This window comes from Cygnus olor, chromosome 8 (assembly GCF_009769625.2).
Source record: "Cygnus olor isolate bCygOlo1 chromosome 8, bCygOlo1.pri.v2, whole genome shotgun sequence".
In the NCBI taxonomy this organism is placed as follows: Eukaryota; Metazoa; Chordata; class Aves; order Anseriformes; family Anatidae; genus Cygnus; species Cygnus olor.
The window spans coordinates 3,943,096-3,962,738 of record NC_049176.1 but is presented as its reverse complement, the minus strand read 5'-3'; the positions used below and the strand labels follow the sequence as shown (position 1 = coordinate 3,962,738).

Sequence of the window (19,643 nt, the reverse complement as noted above, 5' to 3'; positions counted from 1 at the left end):
AAAACAGCACTTGTGAACTTGCAGATAAGGAAAATATTAATGATTGTTTGAAAATAAATTTGTCAGGAAACAGAAATCCACCACACATAGAAATACATTGTCTGCTCTGAAAAAAATCCATTAGAAATAAAAAAAAAACTGCGATGATTTAATGTGTCATATGGAAGCACAGAAAACAGAATGATTTCAGTTTCCTGCTGTTCATACTCTCCTGTTTCTACTACTTCTTTTCCATAGCATAAAAATCTAAAATGAAAACAGTCGAAATCTGAATGAATTGTTTCAATTTTCTGAAATGAAGTACTGCTTTATAGACCCCAAGTGGAATTTTAAAGTTTTATCATAGGGAACACCCACAGTTTTTGTTTGCTATAGGCTATGCCTCCGCTTCAGGTAATTGCTGGGGATGAAAAGGCAATCACAAATGAGTTCTGCACACTTACGTGAGGGCAGCATACTCTTCCCCAAACAGCAATGGAGTGGGAAGAGTTTAGAGCAAAACAATGTCTTGGCCTGCCACAATCTGTTTTGGCATAAATCTGAATGAAATAAGTAAAATAAACAAATTGTAGAAGCTCTATTCAAAGCATCTTCATGTCATGTTCTTTCGTCTTCCTCTGTGTATTTATGCATCTGGAAAACCAACAGAAAAGGTAAACAGATATGTTTTCCATTCAGGGTCCTCCAGGTGAAGTAATCCAGCCGCTGCCAATCCAGTCACCCAAAAAGACTAGAAGATCTCCTGATTATATGGTGTCTGATGCTGGTGATAATATTCTGGATTATTCCGATGGTATGGAAGAGATATTTGGTTCATTGAATTCACTGAAACAAGACATTGAGCATATGAAGTATCCAATGGGCACTCAGAACAACCCAGCCCGAACTTGCAAAGACTTGCAACTCTGCCACCCAGACTTCCCAGACGGTATGTTAATATTGCATGACAAAGGCAAACAAGGCTGCAGTTATGATCTGCTACGATACTTTGGCAGAATCATTAATTATTGATAGATGGTTAATATAGTTGCTCAATAAATACAGTGTCACTAAATCCATTTTTGCAGGTATAAAAGGGTTCTGTTTATAAAATGTGAGTATAGAGATGTTCTGTTGGTAAAAGCCGTGATTCTTTAAATACATAACCAGATCTGGTTTTGGAGTTAAAACTTTCAAGTTGCTAAGAAAAAAACTGATTGTTCAGGAAGGTAGGCCTTGCATTTCCAGAATTATCCAAACAGGAGAGGAGTGAAAGACTGATGCCATTTAGATCAATGGAAGTAAAATCACAAATGTCAGCATACTGGAACAGCTTCTAGGTTTTAAGAGAAACGACAATTATTTTAGTAACTGCTTAGTATAATATAGAAAGCAGCACGGGTATTATATGTGATTTATTATTGAATGTGACTCAGAAAGTTACTATTCTTTTATCCTTAGAAACAATAATTCAGTCCAGAATGACCTCTGTTTGTCCTGTGTCATTCAGCAAATGCACATTCAAGTTTCTCTAGTACTGTTGAATGCTACTAAGCACTAGCTTAATAAAATGCAGAATAGTACAAACTAGGCACTGTGCTCTGAAGGACTATTTTCATTTAATTATATTCTGTTTTCTTTTCTTTTTTTTTGTAACTGAATTTACCCCCTTTGGAAAGGTTTTAAATGAAAGTCAACCTTCACACAATTTTCAAGCTTTCATACTTTTTTTCTATTGCAATGGATATTTTTTCCCAGTTCAGAGCAATATTTTTCTGTTTTTAAATGGGAGAAAAAATAGATTTTGACAGCTTAATAATACTCTGTTGCTTTCACTCTAGATAGATAAAAACAGATGGTTGCCTTGAGGAGTAGTTAAGCAGTGTGTGTGCTATATAAAAAGTACATATTTTACAATTCAGTACCTCCGTAATAATGAATGGTTTTTATAAAACACATTTGTCTTCTTCATTTAACAGTATTTGCTTATTGTTTGGAGCCTTCTTCAAATCAAAGGAATCTTATTCTTGTTAAAATAAAAGTAAATGCAGTCGTTAAAATACAAAATTCTGCATGGGCAAGACTTGCATGTAGGAAAGACTGTTTTCAATAAATACAGCCTGAATAAATAGAATTTTAAAAATACGATAAATGCTTTGTCTATACTCTGTATTCAGAATACAGAACCAGTGAAAGGATTTGTCATGACTCTTCAAAACCTCTGCTATTTGCCTGAAAGTCGATTAGAACATTAGTGTCAGAAAATCTTTGCTTTCCTGCTGTGAAACTATCTGGAGATAAGGACCCACATCACAGAAATCATCGTTATAATTAGAATGGTGGATTTTAAAATGTACTGATTTTTAATGGACCTCAGATTGACTGCACCTCTCTTTCATCCCCAGCCTTTACTCACCCTAGCATTGTAGGGCTGGAATCCTCAATCATGCCAATCTGTTGTGGTTTAACCCCCATAAGCAGCTATGCACCACGCAGCAGATTGCTCACTGCTCCCTTCCACCTGGCTAGATGAGAATTGGAAGGGCAAAAATTAGAAAATGTGTGGCTTGAGACAAAAACAGTTTAATAAGAAAGAGAAGCAGAGAGGAGAGAGAAGGAAAGGGAAAAGGAAGGAAACCAGAGGAATGAAAGGGAAGGAAGGAAACAAAAGGATTTAGATAAAAATAGACTTTGATCCTGGTGTTATATTCATAAACAACAGCAGCAGCAACAAACTACAAATGCAGGAGGTTCCATCAGAGCATCAAGAAGCACTTCTTTACTGTGACGATGACTAAGCAGTCCTGAAGGTGAATTGCTCAGGGAGATTGTGGAGTGTCCCTCCTTGGAGATATTCAAAAGCCACCTGGACGTGTTCCTGGGCAACCTGCTTGAACAGGGGGTTGGATCAGATGACCTCCAAAGGTCCCTTCCAACTTCAACCATTCTGTGATTCTTTGAAGAGAAAGGGTTTTCACATCATTCAGATAACTTCACCACAATCTCTGGAGAACTATTAGGTAGTAAAACCTGATTACAATCTTCCAAATACCATTTCCATGATCAAAGGCAAATTTTTTCTTTATGTTTTAGGGGAATATTGGATTGATCCTAACCAGGGCTGTTCTGGAGACTCCTTCAAAGTGTACTGCAATTTCACAGCAGGTGGGGAAACTTGCATCTACCCAGATAAGAAATCTGAAGGAGTAAGTACCAATCTGTGTTTTCAGTTGGCTGTTGACAGATCCTACTATACTATTGCAATGTTGAACTAAACAGGATAATTACACTGTCACATTTTCATATATCTGTCTTTCTGATTACATTTAAATTTGCATAAATCAGAATGAAGCAGTAAAATGGTACACCGAGTTAACAAACAGCATTTCTACTCTTTTGCTTAGACAGAGCTTTTGTACACCTGCTTGCTAACCTTTCACTGCATTACATAATGCAGCCTAGCTGGGCAACAGGTTGAAATGCGTGATCTAGGGTTTGTCATGTAAAAGTTAAACTCTTAGTATGTTTCTTTTGTGAGTTCATTTATATCTATTAATTTATAAGTATATGTAGAACACTGTATATAAACAGTGTCCTCTGCCATTGGTATAAATTACCCCTGAGGGGTATATGGTATAGAGGAAGGCTTTCTAAAAGCTTATCCAAATGAGATCGATCTATCAGCATCAACACCAATGAAAACTCTAATTTAGACACTCTTCACAGGAACAATTTACACTAACAATTTACCTGAATCTTAGATGACAACAGTGTCTCCCTTAAATAGAATTCTCTCTCTTTATAAGCTATCACCTTGGATTCCATTTAAAGTCACTAATCTGAAGGTATTCTATACCAGAAAAACATCCTATTTTAGTGTTTTTTACAGAGGCTGAGGACTCAGAAAGAACCATTCTTTAGTATCTTATGTGAAATTTGTTTCAGGTAATTTAAAAACTTCTTATCTGTTAACATATGTTCTAAATATTTATATTTCCACTGTTTTACCACACAGGTTAGAATTTCATCATGGCCAAAGGAGAATCCAGGATCTTGGTTTAGTGAATTTAAGCGGGGCAAACTTGTAAGTGGCCATTACAGCATACAGCTATTCACAAATCAAGTATCAAAAATCCTTCAAAATCAAAGGAAGGATCAAATCCTTCAAAAAGGAATTTTATAATATATAAATAATAATAAACTTCAGACTTTTCAGTTCCAGCTCTTTTGCCCTAGATATTGTAGCAGTTACATGGCCTCTTGCCACTGGACAGCAGGCACCTGCCCTGTCTTGTCCCACTGTACTGCAAATGCACAACAATCCTGGTAGTCACCCACTCAGCTGACAGTGAGACCTGGCTTCCGGCAGACCACACATTACCACTGAACCTAAGTAAAGCAGCTGGAGCACAAATCCCGTGCTCCAGTCTAAATAACTGGAAATATACTGAATATGCAAAAATGAGCTTGCAGACTGACATAACTTTATAATTAACTAAAAACAGATTCCCAAAGAAATTCTGCTGTTTTACACTATATAGGGGTAATTCTCTGTCTTGCCCATTACAACAAAGCTAAAATATATAGTTCTTCATCCTAAATATATTGCTATGACAAGAAAAACTAGAGTCATAGCTTTATTGAACTTAAAAATCCCATAAAATGGTATGTGTAGGTTTATTTTTTTATTAAGGACAGTTATGTGGTTCTTCTGTCAAAAATAATTTTGTTTTGCATTTTAACAAAGGGAACGAATAAATGTTTATGTGAATTCTTATATTTTCCAGCTTTCCTATTTGGATGTTGAAGGCAATTCCATTAATATGGTCCAAATGACATTCCTTAAACTACTGAGTGCCTCTGCCAGACAAAATTTCACTTACAATTGTCATCAGTCCGTAGCTTGGCATGATGCATCTTCTGACAGCTATGACAAAGCACTAAGGTTCTTAGGATCAAATGATGAAGAGATGTCTTACGACAACAATCCATACATCAAAGCGCTTCACGATGGCTGTGCAGTAAGTAAATGTTCAGAATATTCTTTACAAAACCAACCTGTCAATTAAAATAGAAATCAAACATTCATTTATTTTACAGGTTTCCCCTGACAAAAAGCTTTCTAAAGACTTTATTTTTAATAGACTACCTTTTAGTAGTTTTTAACTGCAGTTCACTAGTCCCTTATTCAATTTTTATATATGAACAGAAATAATTATTATTTTCATAAGCCAAGCAACAGAAATAGAACAAACCTGGCATGGATACAGGCTGTCAGCATCAATGTGCTGAAACTAGACTATTTGCTAGTATGACCACAATATTAAAAGCAAACTAGCATAACAAGAGGAGGCAGTCCATGAGCAGAATATATTTACGTTATAAATAAAATCCAATGAAAATATAAACTTTAGAGTTTGTAACATCTGACGCATGAAAGGCAATCATTTATTAATGCCACACTACAGAGGTAGAGTATGAAGATCTACAGCACATGCTTACTCCTCTGATATGTAACCATGTAACTCCTCCCATGTAACCATTTGCTTTTTTTTTTTTTTGATTTTTTTTTAACAGTCAAGAAAGGGCTATGGAAAGACCGTGATTGAAATCAACACACCCAAAATAGACCAAGTGCCTATAGTTGATGTGATGATCAATGACTTTGGTGATCAGAACCAAAAGTTTGGATTTGAGGTTGGTCCTGTCTGCTTCCTTGGTTAAACTTAAGACAAAGATCAAATCAACAAAAATGTTGCACTTTGGTGCTACCAACCCACTTCCTGCCACATGCAAGTTTTGAATAAGGATGGCATAGAAAATGTCTTGCTGTGTATGTGTCTCATCTAGAAAGTTATTGTTGCCCTTGTAGGGCCAGAATCACATGACTTAAACTAATTTTGCAAGAATGCTGTGGCACAGACAGACAACATAGGGCTCACTTTATCAACACCACACTTTGAATTCTTTTGGTGCTGTGAAAAAAAAAAATAAGACATGGTGCTCCTTCAATTACAACAGAGGTGTTATGAAAGTGTTTAATAAATTGTAATTATTCTATGTACAGTACTATACTGTTATTTCTCTGTCCATTTCCAAAACTTGCATGTGTCTCTGAATTGCATCTGGCTCTTATTTTATAATTACAAAACTACATTGTCAATACCGTGTATGTATTCTGAAAAAATAAAAATGTAATTGCCAGTGAAGCCAATTCCATTTTTGATCAATAAAAAAATCCCTTTGTATATATTTTTGTTGAAGAGCTTTGTTATTTGAAGTCGCCAAAAAAACTTAAAGTGGCCAAACTGGAAGATCTTAAGCAGCACACTCAAATCCCTTTTCTGCAGATATTACTCCATGATGATGAATTTCAATAATGAAAGCACTCCCAAAGGTGCTGTGTTCCATGGTGCTATACCTCAGACTTTTTTTTCTTTTCCAATTCCAGAATTTCATAAGAAACCTGTATATACCTAAAATAAACAAGTTTATATTTTTGGGTAGGGGAAACATGTAAGAAAAAAAAAAAAAAAAACTTCTGTTAAAATCTGTGTGAATTAAATCAGTCATATAGCTTTTTTTTTTTTTTTAAACGTTTCTCATCTGATTTTGTTTCCATTGTGCTTATTTGGTCTGCATAAGTATTAAAACTGGATTCTAAACAGTTATTTATGGATTTCTTGCAGTGTTTACTTAGATTTTTATGTAAGCAATAATGGATGTTTGCTTCTTGAACTGAATACTAGAAGTTCCACAGAATGGTCCTGTACAATATTTGCCTGTCCCATTAATATGAATTATTTTTTCCTGTTATTTCAACTGAAGGCCAGGGATGCAATATGTCTAGGTCATGTGATTCTACATAGTTGCTAAGCAACACATAGGGGACTGCTTCCTACAAAGCTGTCTTTGACCCAAACTGCTACCATTAGCTCTTCAACTCTCACCCAAAAAGTTGGTTTGGCCTTCCCTCTGAACATTTTATTCAGGTAGCTGTAAGTAGAAATTACATTTTAACTTTGCAACACAAATCCTTTTGTAATTATTTTTCATAATATATGTAAGACTTGAAAATAAATGTTTGTTTCTATTTCTTATAAATTGTTAAATTAAATAGTACTAGCTTCTGCTGGCTCATTTCCAACTGGTTCTCTCTCATGCACGTTTATACATGTAAAACTGAGATTTCAAAGGTCAACTTCTTGCTGTTCATATTTTCTTTTATTTTTGAACCAAAGTTTGTAACTGTCACCTCAAAGAGAAAAATACAAATTTTATTAATAAAGTCAAGTCTTGTCTACCTGGATTGGTCATTCTTTTTCTTTTCAATGTCCAGACCTCACCTGCTCTCATTACTGTAACTTCACTCTGCTTCCAGACCATCCAGCCTCAAAAAAAAACAATCTTACTGCATATCTTGCCAGGTACTCAGCAATAGTGCTAGGACAAGAAGTGTTACCAGAAGAGATACTGATCCTGCTATTTATTGGCAGTACACAGCAGGGGCTGATCTAGCTAACTTCACATCTACTTTATGCTGACTGCTGCAGCTACAAATCCATGCAATACTATCAAAGTCCTATGCAAGACAGAATCCTGAACTTCTTTACCCAGACACTGTCTTGCATGCTACAGTGTCCAAGTGCTTCACCATCTTGTTCTTACCCCTGTAGGCTCCCACAAGGTAGACAAATGACCCTATTTATTGATGGGAAACAGAAGACAAGAACTAGACCATGACCTAGAACATATCACAACACAACATCTCCTGTACTTTCTTTTAGCTAGCTCAGGCAGAACTGGTGAGGGGTCCAAGGTAGAGACATGATTTATGTCACCTGGGACTACACAAGTTAAATTCCATTTTCAAGCAAGCCTATAAGAAAACAAGGATCAGTATTTTTCACACTTCAAGTGAAAAACCTGTTTAATCACAGAAATACACGACAGGTGGACTTTACCTCTATAAGCTAACTACACAGAAATTGGATGTTCTGTGATCTTGAGGTTTCACGCTACCGCAGACCAGACTGGGAAATATTGCTATAGTCTGCTTTGAGCCTCTCTTTAAACAGAGAAAAGCCATAGTGGAGATGGCATACATTTTCCTCACTACAAATAAGTATATGGCTGTAATGTTGCATGGAAATGCAACAAGTAGATACACAGCGCCCTCAAGCCAACAAACAAAATTACAGACTGGGGCAATGTTCTGTCCAGAATAACATTGACACATGATGGAGATCTAAAAGACAAGCCATGCCTGTAGAGGTATAAACAGTCCTGTGTTTAGACATAAAGCTGCTTCTCTTTCTCTGTCCTTTCTTCTTCCTTATCCAGAATAGGAAAATATCAACTCATCATGATCAGCACATCTCCTGTAAAACTTCCTAAAATTCAATTAATCTTTTCACTCTAAATGGGCAGTCATTATGCCTAAGACCGATAATCACCTTGTGAAATAAAAAGCTATAATCTCTCTTAAAAAGTGAGCACAGTTATTTACTTAAGACCGCCCCCCCCCCCCCCCCCTTCGGGGACAGCCTTGTTAGTTACAAAATAGAGCTTAATGTGCTAATGACTAGTAGGAGATGCCATGATAGCAACTGATTTTCTATTATATACACACATTTTCTTGTGAATGAACATCCTCTACAGTATGAGACACCAAAAATAACTTGAAAATGACAAAGACGGGATACTGAATGTCATATCTATTATATTTACCCAAAACCATTCATATTTGTGTTCCATTTCTAGGCGTATAAATTATCAAAAAGTCTCATTGTTGATTTGGTAAAAAGCAATGCCAAGAATACTGCAAAGGAGTAGGCTGCTCTAAAGCTATACATTCTTTTCTTTTTCCTTTTCCTTTTTTTTTTTTTTTTCAATAAGGACATCAAAGATTATTACAGTGAAGAAGGCTGCAAACATACAGACATGCAGACGTGCTGCTTTAGCCAAAATTGGGCTTTTTTTTTTTTTTTTTTTCTTCTCAGCTATGAGAATGAAGGCTCTGTTCTAATGACAGGATGAAGCCAAAGCCCTCAATACTACCATGGACATATTTTGTCTAGGTTCTATCAAGACTTTTGCCAGACCCTGACTTTGTTTCCAGTTTCCCAAAGGTGGAGAGACGTTATCCTCATCAAAACACAGCTAACTTCAGTAAGACAGACAGGATTAAGGATTCAGCATCAGGACTGGGATCTAACTGTCTTCACTGATTCCTGGTATGGTCTTTTTTTTTTTTTTTTAAAAAAAAAAAATATCACAATGGCATCACAGCTAAATCTTGCTGAGGCATTACAAAACCTAACTAGTACAGTGATTAAAATGCAGATGAAAATTAAACTTTGGTTGATCCAATTTGCTCCAATTACATTATGCACTACTAAAACATAATTTCTGTAAATCGCAGATGACCAAGAAATCAAGGACCAGTCAGTGGGTTATGATAAAATACACAAATAAGCAGTCAATGCATGTTTTCCCTCTCCTGGTTGTGCCATGTCATCATTTATTCATGCCATTTGTTCTGTTCAGACCAGAGCTCATTCTCCCGTAAAAACCTCAATCCTGTTATCAGATTTCCTTTCATCATTATTTGTTAATTTGCATTATGGTGGATGATGCTGACCACTTCTTTGCCTTTCAACGTCTAATATATATTTCATGAGATATTACAAACTAATAAGGGTAGTAGCTTTCAATTTTCTGATTCTCAGCCCTTATACACCCAAGTGACTAATGTTATTGCTTTTTCTCATACTCGCTCGTATTTTCAGAGCAACCTAAGACTCAGCATGGAGACTCAACCTCCTTCATGATTCTGAAACAAAAAATATCTGCCATAAACACTGTCAACAAGCCCTCAACAGATAACAAGAAAATGGGAAATTAATCACTCTTCAAATTATACAGTAAACAGAATAGTTGCTGGAACATTTATCATGTCTCCCTCTATATACATCAAAGATGACAAATGTAAGTACTCGTCAGAACTATTTTACAGTATGCAAAGCCATCTACTGATTCTGTGTTTGCTATGTGCCTTATGTGATGATCAGCAAAATTCTTTGCAAGAAGAAAAACATTTTTTCTCTAGTCTCAGAAGTTCTCTAAACTGGATCTTCTGCTATGTTTTCACTGTAGTGAGGAGGTAACGGATAATTAAAAGAATCTTTCCGAGTCCACAGGGCTGGAACAACAAAGCTGTCCAGAGCCCCAAGGCCATCCCAGTGACAAGGTAGGAACACCAAAGCCTCCCATTCAGTTCCCATCTCACCCTGAAATACTTCATACACAGAGATACTGAAAAAAGTCACAGCACGGCAAGTTCTGTAACAGCACTATGCCCTGATGTTGTGTGTGTGGCTTGCAGAGGCCCAGCCTCCAAACTCTGTACCTCCCTGGTGTAAGAGCAAAATAAATATAGAGTAGAGCCACAAACCTGAGTTTTTAAATGGGAAATATTAACTAAACATTGAGATTGTCAACTGAGCTCAGGATCACAGACACCATTCTAATACAGTTACTGTTTCTGAAACCAACATACTGATTTACTATTTGTTAGTTTACTCAGAATCTTATACAGAAAGGCCAGTGAAGTCACCCAGATTATTAGCACTGACTTGAATGACTTCTGTAGCAGGCACCATTCATTAAAACAGCTAAACTAAGTGAGTGAAAAGTAGAAAGATTTAGAATTATTTTTACTGACATAAGAGCTTCCTTCTCTCAAATATTAACAAAAAAAAAAAAAAGAGTTAAGGTTTTATATTTTAGTCAGTCTCTCAAGCCTATACCTTTTTCTATTAGAATAACACCTCAACGATAGTTCAGGTGAGACAGTAGCTCTGCTTTGTGGTTCTGTTGCCCAAACTGGCTCACAAGGTAACACAGCATGATGTGAGGGCTCAGGCTTTGGAGAATGCATAAATATATAATCTTCATAGCATTCACTATTTAGTAACTTCCTGATTTTGATGTATAGGGATCACTCACCCTTTGTTACTCCTCAGAAGGATTTCAGAAATATTCACTTTGCTCTAGGCCTGCAGCCTTGTTCAATGCACAAATATTAAGATCAAAGCTACATTTATTGTCAGAGAGAGCCAAAAATGGAATCTTAGAGAGTAAAAATTTCCATAGCATTCCCATTTCTCAACAGTACAAAGTATGTTTCACCTCCCCCCTTCTAAATTGTGACGTTTCCATTTGAAACTGGAAAATGTTTTTCCTGTTGTGGTTGTGCTTTTTGTTTGTTTTTCAAACTGAGTGCAAATATTTGACTGGTAGGAGGTCCCCTACTTTCCACACTGAGATTGTTTCCCCATGCACAAGGGGACAGGAGGTGAGTACAATACTGACAGTTGAATAAGGGTCCATATAAAAGGTACAATAAAACCAAGCAAAAATAGTTCTCTGTGTACAACAGAATGGACGATGTGAGCAGGACTTGGCTCCCTCCACTCCTCAAACCTGGGCTACAGGGTGAGAAATCATGGCCCTGTCTGGGAGCATCCTATGTGATTTCTGGTGCACAGCAGTGGTCAAGGTTTGCCTTTCACAGTCATTATGAAGCAGAAGGGTGCACCAGCCTCCTAGTTAAGAAGTAGCAGCAAAACTCATACATAACAACCACACCTAAAAGGAGTAGCAAACACCACAGACCTCTGTGGGAAACGGTGTCACAAATGTCTGCCGCACTGGCTGCAGCCAGGAGCCTGTCCCTTGCTTTCCTTTCCCTCCCTAAGTTTACCTCTGGCATTCCCTCAGTTTTTTCCCTTGCCGGAGCTCTTTATTCTCATGGAGCAGCCACATTTTACGGTGGTACTGAAAAGCACAGGGCATCTGAAAAGGAGGATGAGAGGCTTAACTTTTAAGGTCAGGTACTTGAAAGAGGAAGAGAGGACAATAAGGGAGGAAGAGGGGACTTGGAAATCTACGCAGAGCGACACTAACATGCTGCCAGACACATAGAGCATAAAGTTCATCTGAGCAATCCACATATCCACATTAAGAATAGAAATTAAGCAGCCTTTGTCATTGCCTGTGTTTTACCAGAGATGCAGGTGGGTCAGGCAGTGCTACAGTCTGTCTGAGAACTATCTCTACAACAAAGTCAGATGAAAACAACAGGGTTCATACTGATGACTGTGAAACCTCCTTTTGCACACAAAAGTTGGTCCATTTAACCACACTGAACCACATCAGCCTCAAAACAAAGCCATAGTATCTTGAGGAATCACATTTGATCTAGTGTTGCATCTTTGTGTGAAAATTTCCCTGGAGAAAGCAATAAGTTATAATTAAAAAAAAAAAAAGTACACATGAACCTGAAAAATTTCCCAATTAAATGATTCTTTACTATTCCATGGAATTATGAGTTCTGCATGTGTGCATTCATTTCTCATGTTTTGCATAATCTTTCTGATGACTGTATGCACAAGCATACCACGTAGAAACAGCAGCTAGCCAGTGTGATTACTCATTAAATTTAATGAGTAAGTTAGAATTATCTACTATAAAAGCAAAATGAAAGCAAAATCACAAATTTGAAAGCCAAGCTGAAGGCTGAAACATACTGTCCTGGTTTCAGTTAGGACAGAGTTAATTTTCCTCCTAGTAGCTGGCAGGGTGCTATGTTTTGGATTAGAATGAGAAGAGCGCTGATAACATGCTGATGTTTTAATTGTTGTAGAGCAGTGCTTACACCAAGCCAAGGACTTTTCAGCTTCTCGCTCTGTCCTGCTAGCGAGCAGGCTAGGGATGCAGCAGGAGCTGGGAGGGGACAGACCCAGGACAGCTGACCCAAACTGGCCAAAGGGGTATTCCATACCATCTGACGTCATGCTGAACAATATATAGGGGTGGCTAGCCGGGGTGGAGGGGGGGGCCGGCTGCTCGGGGATAGGCTGGGCATCGGTCAACGGGCGGTGAGCAATTGCATTGTGCATCACTTATTTCGTACACATTATTACTATTAATACTATTATTATTATTATTGTTGTTGTTATTCTTTTCCCTGTCTTAATAAACTGTCTTTATCTCAACTCACAGGCTTCACTTTCCCGTTTCTCTCCCCCATCCCGGAGAGGGAGGGGGGAGGGTGAGCGAACGGCTGTGTGGTGTTTGACTGCCAGCAGGGCTAAACCACAACAGTCCATTTGGCGCCCAATGTGGGGCTCGAAGGGTTGAGATATCGACAGATTTGACCAGAGTGTGTTAAACTAAAATTGGTATAAGTATTCGACCTGCTTAATAGTTGCTAGTCACAATGTTGATTGCCTTAATCTCAAGTCTGCTGTGCCTGTTTCCCAAATTGAGTTTTATAGCAAGTTACTTTCTGTATGTGCTCCCTGTCGTGCTGTTTATCCTTTCCGGGCCCTGGTTTAAGATTGTTATGGTACTGTGTGGTGTAACGATGGCTTATGAAATGATGAGATATCTGGTCATGACTCTAACCTGGTATTTGTACTCAGCACTGTCGTCGACTCTATACTTCGGAAACCATATCTCAGAAACTATTAGCAATTACACCTATTGCCTTTTTTCATCAGGGAGTCAATCTGTGGAGGGGACGGGGAAGATATTTTTTCCTACCTGTTCACTCTCCCTTCCTCCTTCACCACCCTCTTATCCCCCGAGCTAGTTACGGTAGCTCTCCAAGATGTTGAATATCCTTGGGATACTCAGACCAGCATGTTCTTGTTGTTATGTCTCCTGAATGCGCTTCAGGTTTTGTTTAAGGTTAAACAACTACTTAGGAATCTCATCCGGAGATCTGTCTTGAGGCAGGATATTTGCAAGTGGCAGGGAGTGTGGGAGGATATGGGCAGGTTTCTAGGGCAGTGGGCACCTCCAGTGTTTTGGACATTCACCCCTGAACAACTGCAAAATCCTAAAAAACTGGTAGAATGCTTGAAAAAAAAGGTGTCATGACTCTGGCAGTTCCAAAGTGACACAAATCACTGTGGCGTGCTGGGGTCTGGCTTGTGCCTATCGAGCTGCAATTGATGCTACTATCAACCTAGTGACAGACCCTGCGGCCGTTCCAGTCCCGGCTCCTGCAGCCATTCCAGCTCCAGCTCCCGCAGCCGTTCCAGCTCCCGCAGCCGTTCCAGCTCCCGCAGCCGTTCCAGCTCCAGCTCCCGCAGCCGTTCCAGCTCCCGCAGCCGTCCCGGCTCCAGCTCCCACAGCCGTTCCAGCTCCCGCAGCCGTTCCAGCTCCAGCTCCCGCAGCTGTTCCATCTCCCGCAGCCGTTCCAGCTCCCGCAGCCGTTCCAGCTCCCGCAGCCGTTCCCACTCCTGTGGCTGGGTCGGAGAAACGAACTGTAGCAGTGCAAGTTGCCCCTGCAGAGGGTACTCCAACCCCTGTGGCAGACCCTGTGGCTGGGTCGGAGAAACAAACTGTAGCAGTGCAAGTTGCCCCTGCAGAGGGTATTCCAACCCCTGTGGCAGACCCTGTGGCTGGGTCGGAGAGGCGAGCTGTAGCAATGCAAGTTGCCCCTGTAGAAAAGGTGAAAAAATGGTATAGAGACTCAGGTCGTTTAGAACGCAGAAAGTCTTCTGCTAAGTCTGGGTGTGGAGAAGACGAGGCTGGGCCATCAAGTGTGCAGGAGGATGAAGATGAGGATGAGGATGTCAGAAAATCAACAGTAACTACCCGAACCCTATACCAGCGTGAGCTACGAGATGTGCGAAAAGATTTTGGTCGCTGTATAGGTGAACAGCTTGTCACCTGGCTGCTCCGGTGCTGGGACACTGGAGCCAATGGTGTGGAATTAGAGGACAGGGAAGCCAAGCGGTTGGGATCCCTTGCTAGAGATGCAAGCATTGACAAAGCAATTGGAGATGGAGCACGATCTCACAGCCTCTGGAGGCGTCTCCTGTTAGCTGTGAAGGGAAGGTATCCCTACAAGGAAGAACTTGTATGTCTACCAGGCAAGTGGACCACCACGGAGAAGGGAATTCAGTACCTGAGGGAATTAGCCGTACGGGAAGTAATTTATAAGGACCTAGACGACGCACAAACATCCACAGATCCAGATGAAGTCCAGTGTACTCGACCCATATGGCGGAAGTTTGTACGGAATGCACCATCATCATGGGCCAGCACATTGGCAATAATAACCTGGAAAAACGGTGAAGATCCCACAGTGGGTGACATGGCTAAACAACTCCGGGAGTACGAAGGAAATCTCTCCTCTTCCCTACAGGCCTGCGTCTCGGCTGTGGAGAAACTCTCTGAAGAGTTCCACCAACTTAAAGAGAATTTATCTCCCCCCCCCACCTGAACAAACCAGTGGCCACCAACTAAAAGAGAATACTTTGGAGAAACTTTTTGAAGAGGTCCACCAACTTAAAAAGAATTTACATTCCCCCCCACCTGAACAAACCAGTGGCCACCAACTAAAAGAGAATACTTTGGAGAAACTTTTTGAAGAGGTCCACCAACTTAAAGAGAGTGTATTTTCTTCCCCACCTGTACAAACCAGCGTCTCGGCTATTAGGGGTAAACGTGCATCCGTGCAAAGAAGACAATATGGTGGGTACACACCCCGCGCCACCCTGTGGTTTTACCTACGTGACCATGGAGAGGACATGAGAAAATGGGATGGAAAATCTACTGAGACCCTAGAGGCACGGGTACGTGAGTTGCAAAAGAAAACAATCGGGAGAAAGGGGTTCTCTGAAAAGTTTGCTTTTCCAACTTCTAGCAGGCAGTCTTTTAAACACAGAAATGAAGATTCTGACCAGGACTAGAGGGGCCCTGCCTCCAGCCAGGGGGAGGAAAGGGACAACCGAGTTTATTGGACTGTGTGGATTCGATGGCCTGGCACGTCTGATGCACAGAAGTATAAGGCTTTAGTAGACACCGGTGCACAATGTACTCTAATGCCATCAAGCTGTAAAGGGCCAGAGCCCATCTGTATTTCTGGCGTGACAGGGGGATCCCAGCAGTTAACTGTATTGGAAGCTGAAGTGAGTCTAACCGGAAATGAGTGGCAAAAGCACCGTATTGTGACTGGCCCGGATGCTCCATGCATCCTTGGCATAGACTATCTTAGAAGAGGATATTTCAAGGACCACAACACATACGCATGCAGTTAGTTAATACCTTCTTAATATGCACAACGATAAATACTTCATATAGATATACAGCAAATTTGAATACACATTACCCAAGTGGAACTCAACTTTGATGGTATATGAAATGATACATTTAACTCTAATGAGACACATAACTCTGAGGAAGCAAAGACACCGAGGTACTTTTGGGCTCTCGCTCTTGAACACAGCGACATTTTCATTATGTATATAGTGCTAGCCAGGTAGCATTGAGCCCCCTCCTATTTAAATGCAGTGAAGGAGTACTGAGCTTCATGTCTATTTTCAAATCTCTGTAAATGCATGTGGGCTAACTCCTACTCACAGAGGACGGTGCTGTAACATGGACACAAAAGCAGAAAGGGATAAATCCCATAGTCTGCAAAGCCTATGCACAGCAAGGCTTCGATAACACGGATAGAACGTCTAAAAAATTCACTTTACGTGGAGGTGGGAAAAAAAAAAAAAAAAGCCAAAAGGAAGAAGCGCCACCCACCAGTCGTTGCAGGCAGGCAGGAAGATGACCCCGGAGCAGAGCGGAACGGAGCCGAAGCCACTGTGGGAGCTTTGCCGGTTCCCCACTGCCCGACGGGCACGGCTGGGCCGGGCCGGCCGCCGCGCAAGCGCAGGACGGTGGCACGCGGCCCGCCCGGCTGCGGGACCGTTAGCGCCGTTAGCCACCGCCAGAGGGCGCCTACCGGCTCCTCTTCTGCACCGCTTCAGGGCAAGTGGCTGGGCTCGCATCAGGGGCGACAGTTTTATAGCTTGTGAGGTAATTTCTGAGCCCCCGCGCGTGCAGTTGTGTGTGTGTAAAAGAGATGCACCCCACTTCCTTCTTACCCGTGATCCTGATGTTATTTGTCAGGGTTCTTTTCCCCCCTTCAAGTCTAACTTTGCTGCCCATGGCACACAGAGGTCAGTGGCACCTCACACTCGTGTTTTCTCCCCTATCACATCAAACAAATGACATGCAGCCCATGAGTTAGTATCTATCTACGGCTTGTCTATGAACACAAGAAGCCTTTTTTAAAAGTAAAGGTGGAAAAAAAGAGTAATTTATTTCCTTTACCTAGGTCTTTCTGTGGTAGAAAAGGCTGCACAGTTCTGCAAAGCCTCCGTATCCGTGTGACCTCTGACAGCAGGTATGCAAATACTAACAAGTATTTAAACAACTCTGCATAAACTAAACAGGAACTTGTGTCATTTGTTTTGAAACAGTATAAAGACATTTCCACTGAAAAGTCCTCCGTGGAGACATGAATCAGATTAATCAGTTTTGTGGTGAATGTGGTAGCTCCTGTTTCATGTAATCTCTTCCTCTGAAAGCTTTGATTGAAAACTAAGCCACATTCAGGGTTTTGTGGTAGAGCCTGGGAGCTTCCTTCAGTAAACTCATCCCCAAAATTAATTGCTGCTGAAGCTCATAACCCCTTATAATGCTTCCAGAATCTTTCCCCTATTATCTTGACCTGTCACGTTAAATTCATCTTTTTGACATGACACCCATTAAACAGTGTGAAAGAGAAGTACAGAATTCATTACTCAAACGGAAGAAAAAGCACACAGTCCAGTTATTGCTCACAGGTCTGCTTTTGCACTTGCAGAAATCAAATGACATTTCATCACAGCTTTTAAGAGAAATGTTTGAGAATAAGCAATCATCTGTCCACCATCCATCAACTTTAAGGATCATGACAAGGATTCTTCTGAATTCACACTTTTAGGACATTTCTGTGTAACACATACAACAAAGTAAGAGACCTGCACCAGTTCTACCCATAGACAAGCAATAAATTAATGGCTATGGTATGCCCTGGACTCTCATTTCCCTTAGCTATGAATTGTCTTAGGTGGAGGTTATCCTAGAGAGAGACACGAAATGATAGTTCTTGCTTAAAGTATCTGGCTGCCAGAAAGGCAGGTAGGGATTGTAAATTAAAACATGACAGAGCAGGGGAGGACTCCAGACCATGCTTAATTTACATTAATGCATTTGTAAACCATGAATTCCTGTTACATATTACAACTGTTCTTACATGAACTGCAGGAAAAAATCTTACTCTTAATGAACTAGAATCTAGTTATCCAGGAAATGCAAGCACACATTTTAAGCACCTAGGGATGAAAGAAGAAAAAAGTTAAGATAGTTTTGAGCTGTATCCCTCCTAAAAATAAATGCAAACTCTACATCGGTTAGATGCTTTCAGAACATCTGAAAAAATATGCAAGAAGGAGGAAAAAAATACCAATAAAAAAAAATATCTAGTATGCTCTCATGAAAGCACTATTGAATTGAAAACATTGCTTGTGTTATAAATATAAAGCTTGGCATATATGTCTCCAAAAGTTTTAAAGTAAATCCAAAGAAACTACTTCAGCAAGCTTAGATTTCCTTCACAATGATGTAATACATTTCATTTAAAAAAAAAAAAAAAAAAAAGAAAAAAAAAGCTTTTTTATTAAAAGTTTTTAGTTGTTGTTTGGAAAACATAGTTAATAACTCATCATAAAAACATACCAGTATAAAACATATAAAAGATACTTTTATAGGAGTACATACAAGAATAAAAGTATATTCTCTCTTCACTGTACTGATATCAGCTACTTATAAAGATAAAGAAATTTGGTCTAATTTCACATCATTTCCATGTTTTATGATAATATTAAACCAAGACTGCAGAGAACTGCTGAAGGCTGATGCCAAGGTAAGTGAAAGGGGAATCAGAGACATTCTGCTTATTTCAACTGTTATTACAGTAATGCGATCCACACCTTGACAGATGCTAAGAAGACTCATTTTGCTGATTGACTTTTCTTCAAACCTAAGTCTGTGGGCAATCAAAGAAAATATGAACATCTGGCTGAGCTTTTGATTGCCATGCTCACTGATACAGCTTACCCAAATAAGCAACAATTAGTCAGTACAGCTTGTGTCAAAAGACCCATCAAGTTAATTCAAATTAACTCAGAATAAATTGAATCCAATTGGCATTCATACATATTTGTATGAATAGTTTAAATAAACTTCTTTTGCACTATATTATCCTTTATTTACAAGCAAAACACATGCAAAGTTTTGTGGTTTAAGTAAATATCTATCTTTAAGCTTTTTGACTTCTTAAAGGCAAACTTCTGGGAAAACTTTGATCTTTTTCTTCAGAAATGCATTTCTAGACTCATAAAAATTTGTCGGCTTTTTCATGTTATATTTTTCACTTGCCAATAAATATCACAAATTTGTAGAAGTTATTCATCAGCATTTTGTCAGTAGCAATTACAATAGGTGACTAGCATTTGAGTAAACTTAATAGCTAGAAGGTGGTCAAGATAACTACCAGATTGTATTAGGAAAGGAAAGTTCTAAAACTCAAAACTGTTTTCTAATGTTTTTACTTGATTCTGATTATTGATTCTGGGAATACATACTTTCTTTCAAACAAACAAACAAACTACACTAACATTCTTTCTTGTTTGGATTCTGTTTATTGTAAATTGAGGTAGATTGCACATGAACCTAAGATTAAATTTGATCAAAGACAAATCTGA

The 19,643-nt window shown here is 39.4% G+C and overlaps 1 protein-coding gene and 1 long non-coding RNA gene across 13 annotated transcripts in view; one reads left to right on the top strand and one right to left on the bottom strand.

Moving 5' to 3' along the window:
• The window catches only part of COL11A1 (collagen type XI alpha 1 chain), a 235,611-nt gene that overhangs the window by 133,155 nt on the left and 82,813 nt on the right, over positions 1-19,643 (top strand). For 6 of the 11 annotated variants that reach the window (XR_005822190.1, XR_005822183.1, XR_005822184.1 and 3 more), the window contains 6 exons: positions 679-928; positions 3,073-3,185; positions 3,995-4,063; positions 4,767-5,035; positions 16,592-16,869; positions 17,171-17,239. Coding sequence is in view for 3 of the 11 variants with exons in the window: in XM_040565891.1 (XP_040421825.1) it covers positions 679-928; positions 3,073-3,185; positions 3,995-4,063; positions 4,767-5,000; positions 5,557-5,703 (813 nt within the window). In the remaining 8 variants the exon portion in view is untranslated. Of the gene's footprint in view, positions 1-678; positions 929-2,395; positions 2,505-3,072; positions 3,186-3,729; positions 3,825-3,994; positions 4,064-4,766; positions 5,036-5,556; positions 7,283-16,591; positions 16,870-17,170; positions 17,240-17,701; positions 18,234-19,643 lie in introns of those variants that run through there. The other 5 variants (XM_040565891.1, XM_040565892.1, XR_005822187.1 and 2 more) reach the window with 4 other exon arrangements.
• Positions 135-16,735, bottom strand: LOC121074175. Of its 2 annotated transcripts, XR_005822192.1 has the most exons (6): positions 16,594-16,735; positions 11,747-11,838; positions 4,863-5,037; positions 3,730-3,829; positions 2,396-2,504; positions 135-825 (listed from the first exon to the last, which is right to left on the bottom strand). It is a non-coding gene; the product is annotated as an uncharacterized LOC121074175 (long non-coding RNA). The 2 variants fall into 2 exon arrangements; XR_005822191.1 differs by lacking the exon at positions 11,747-11,838.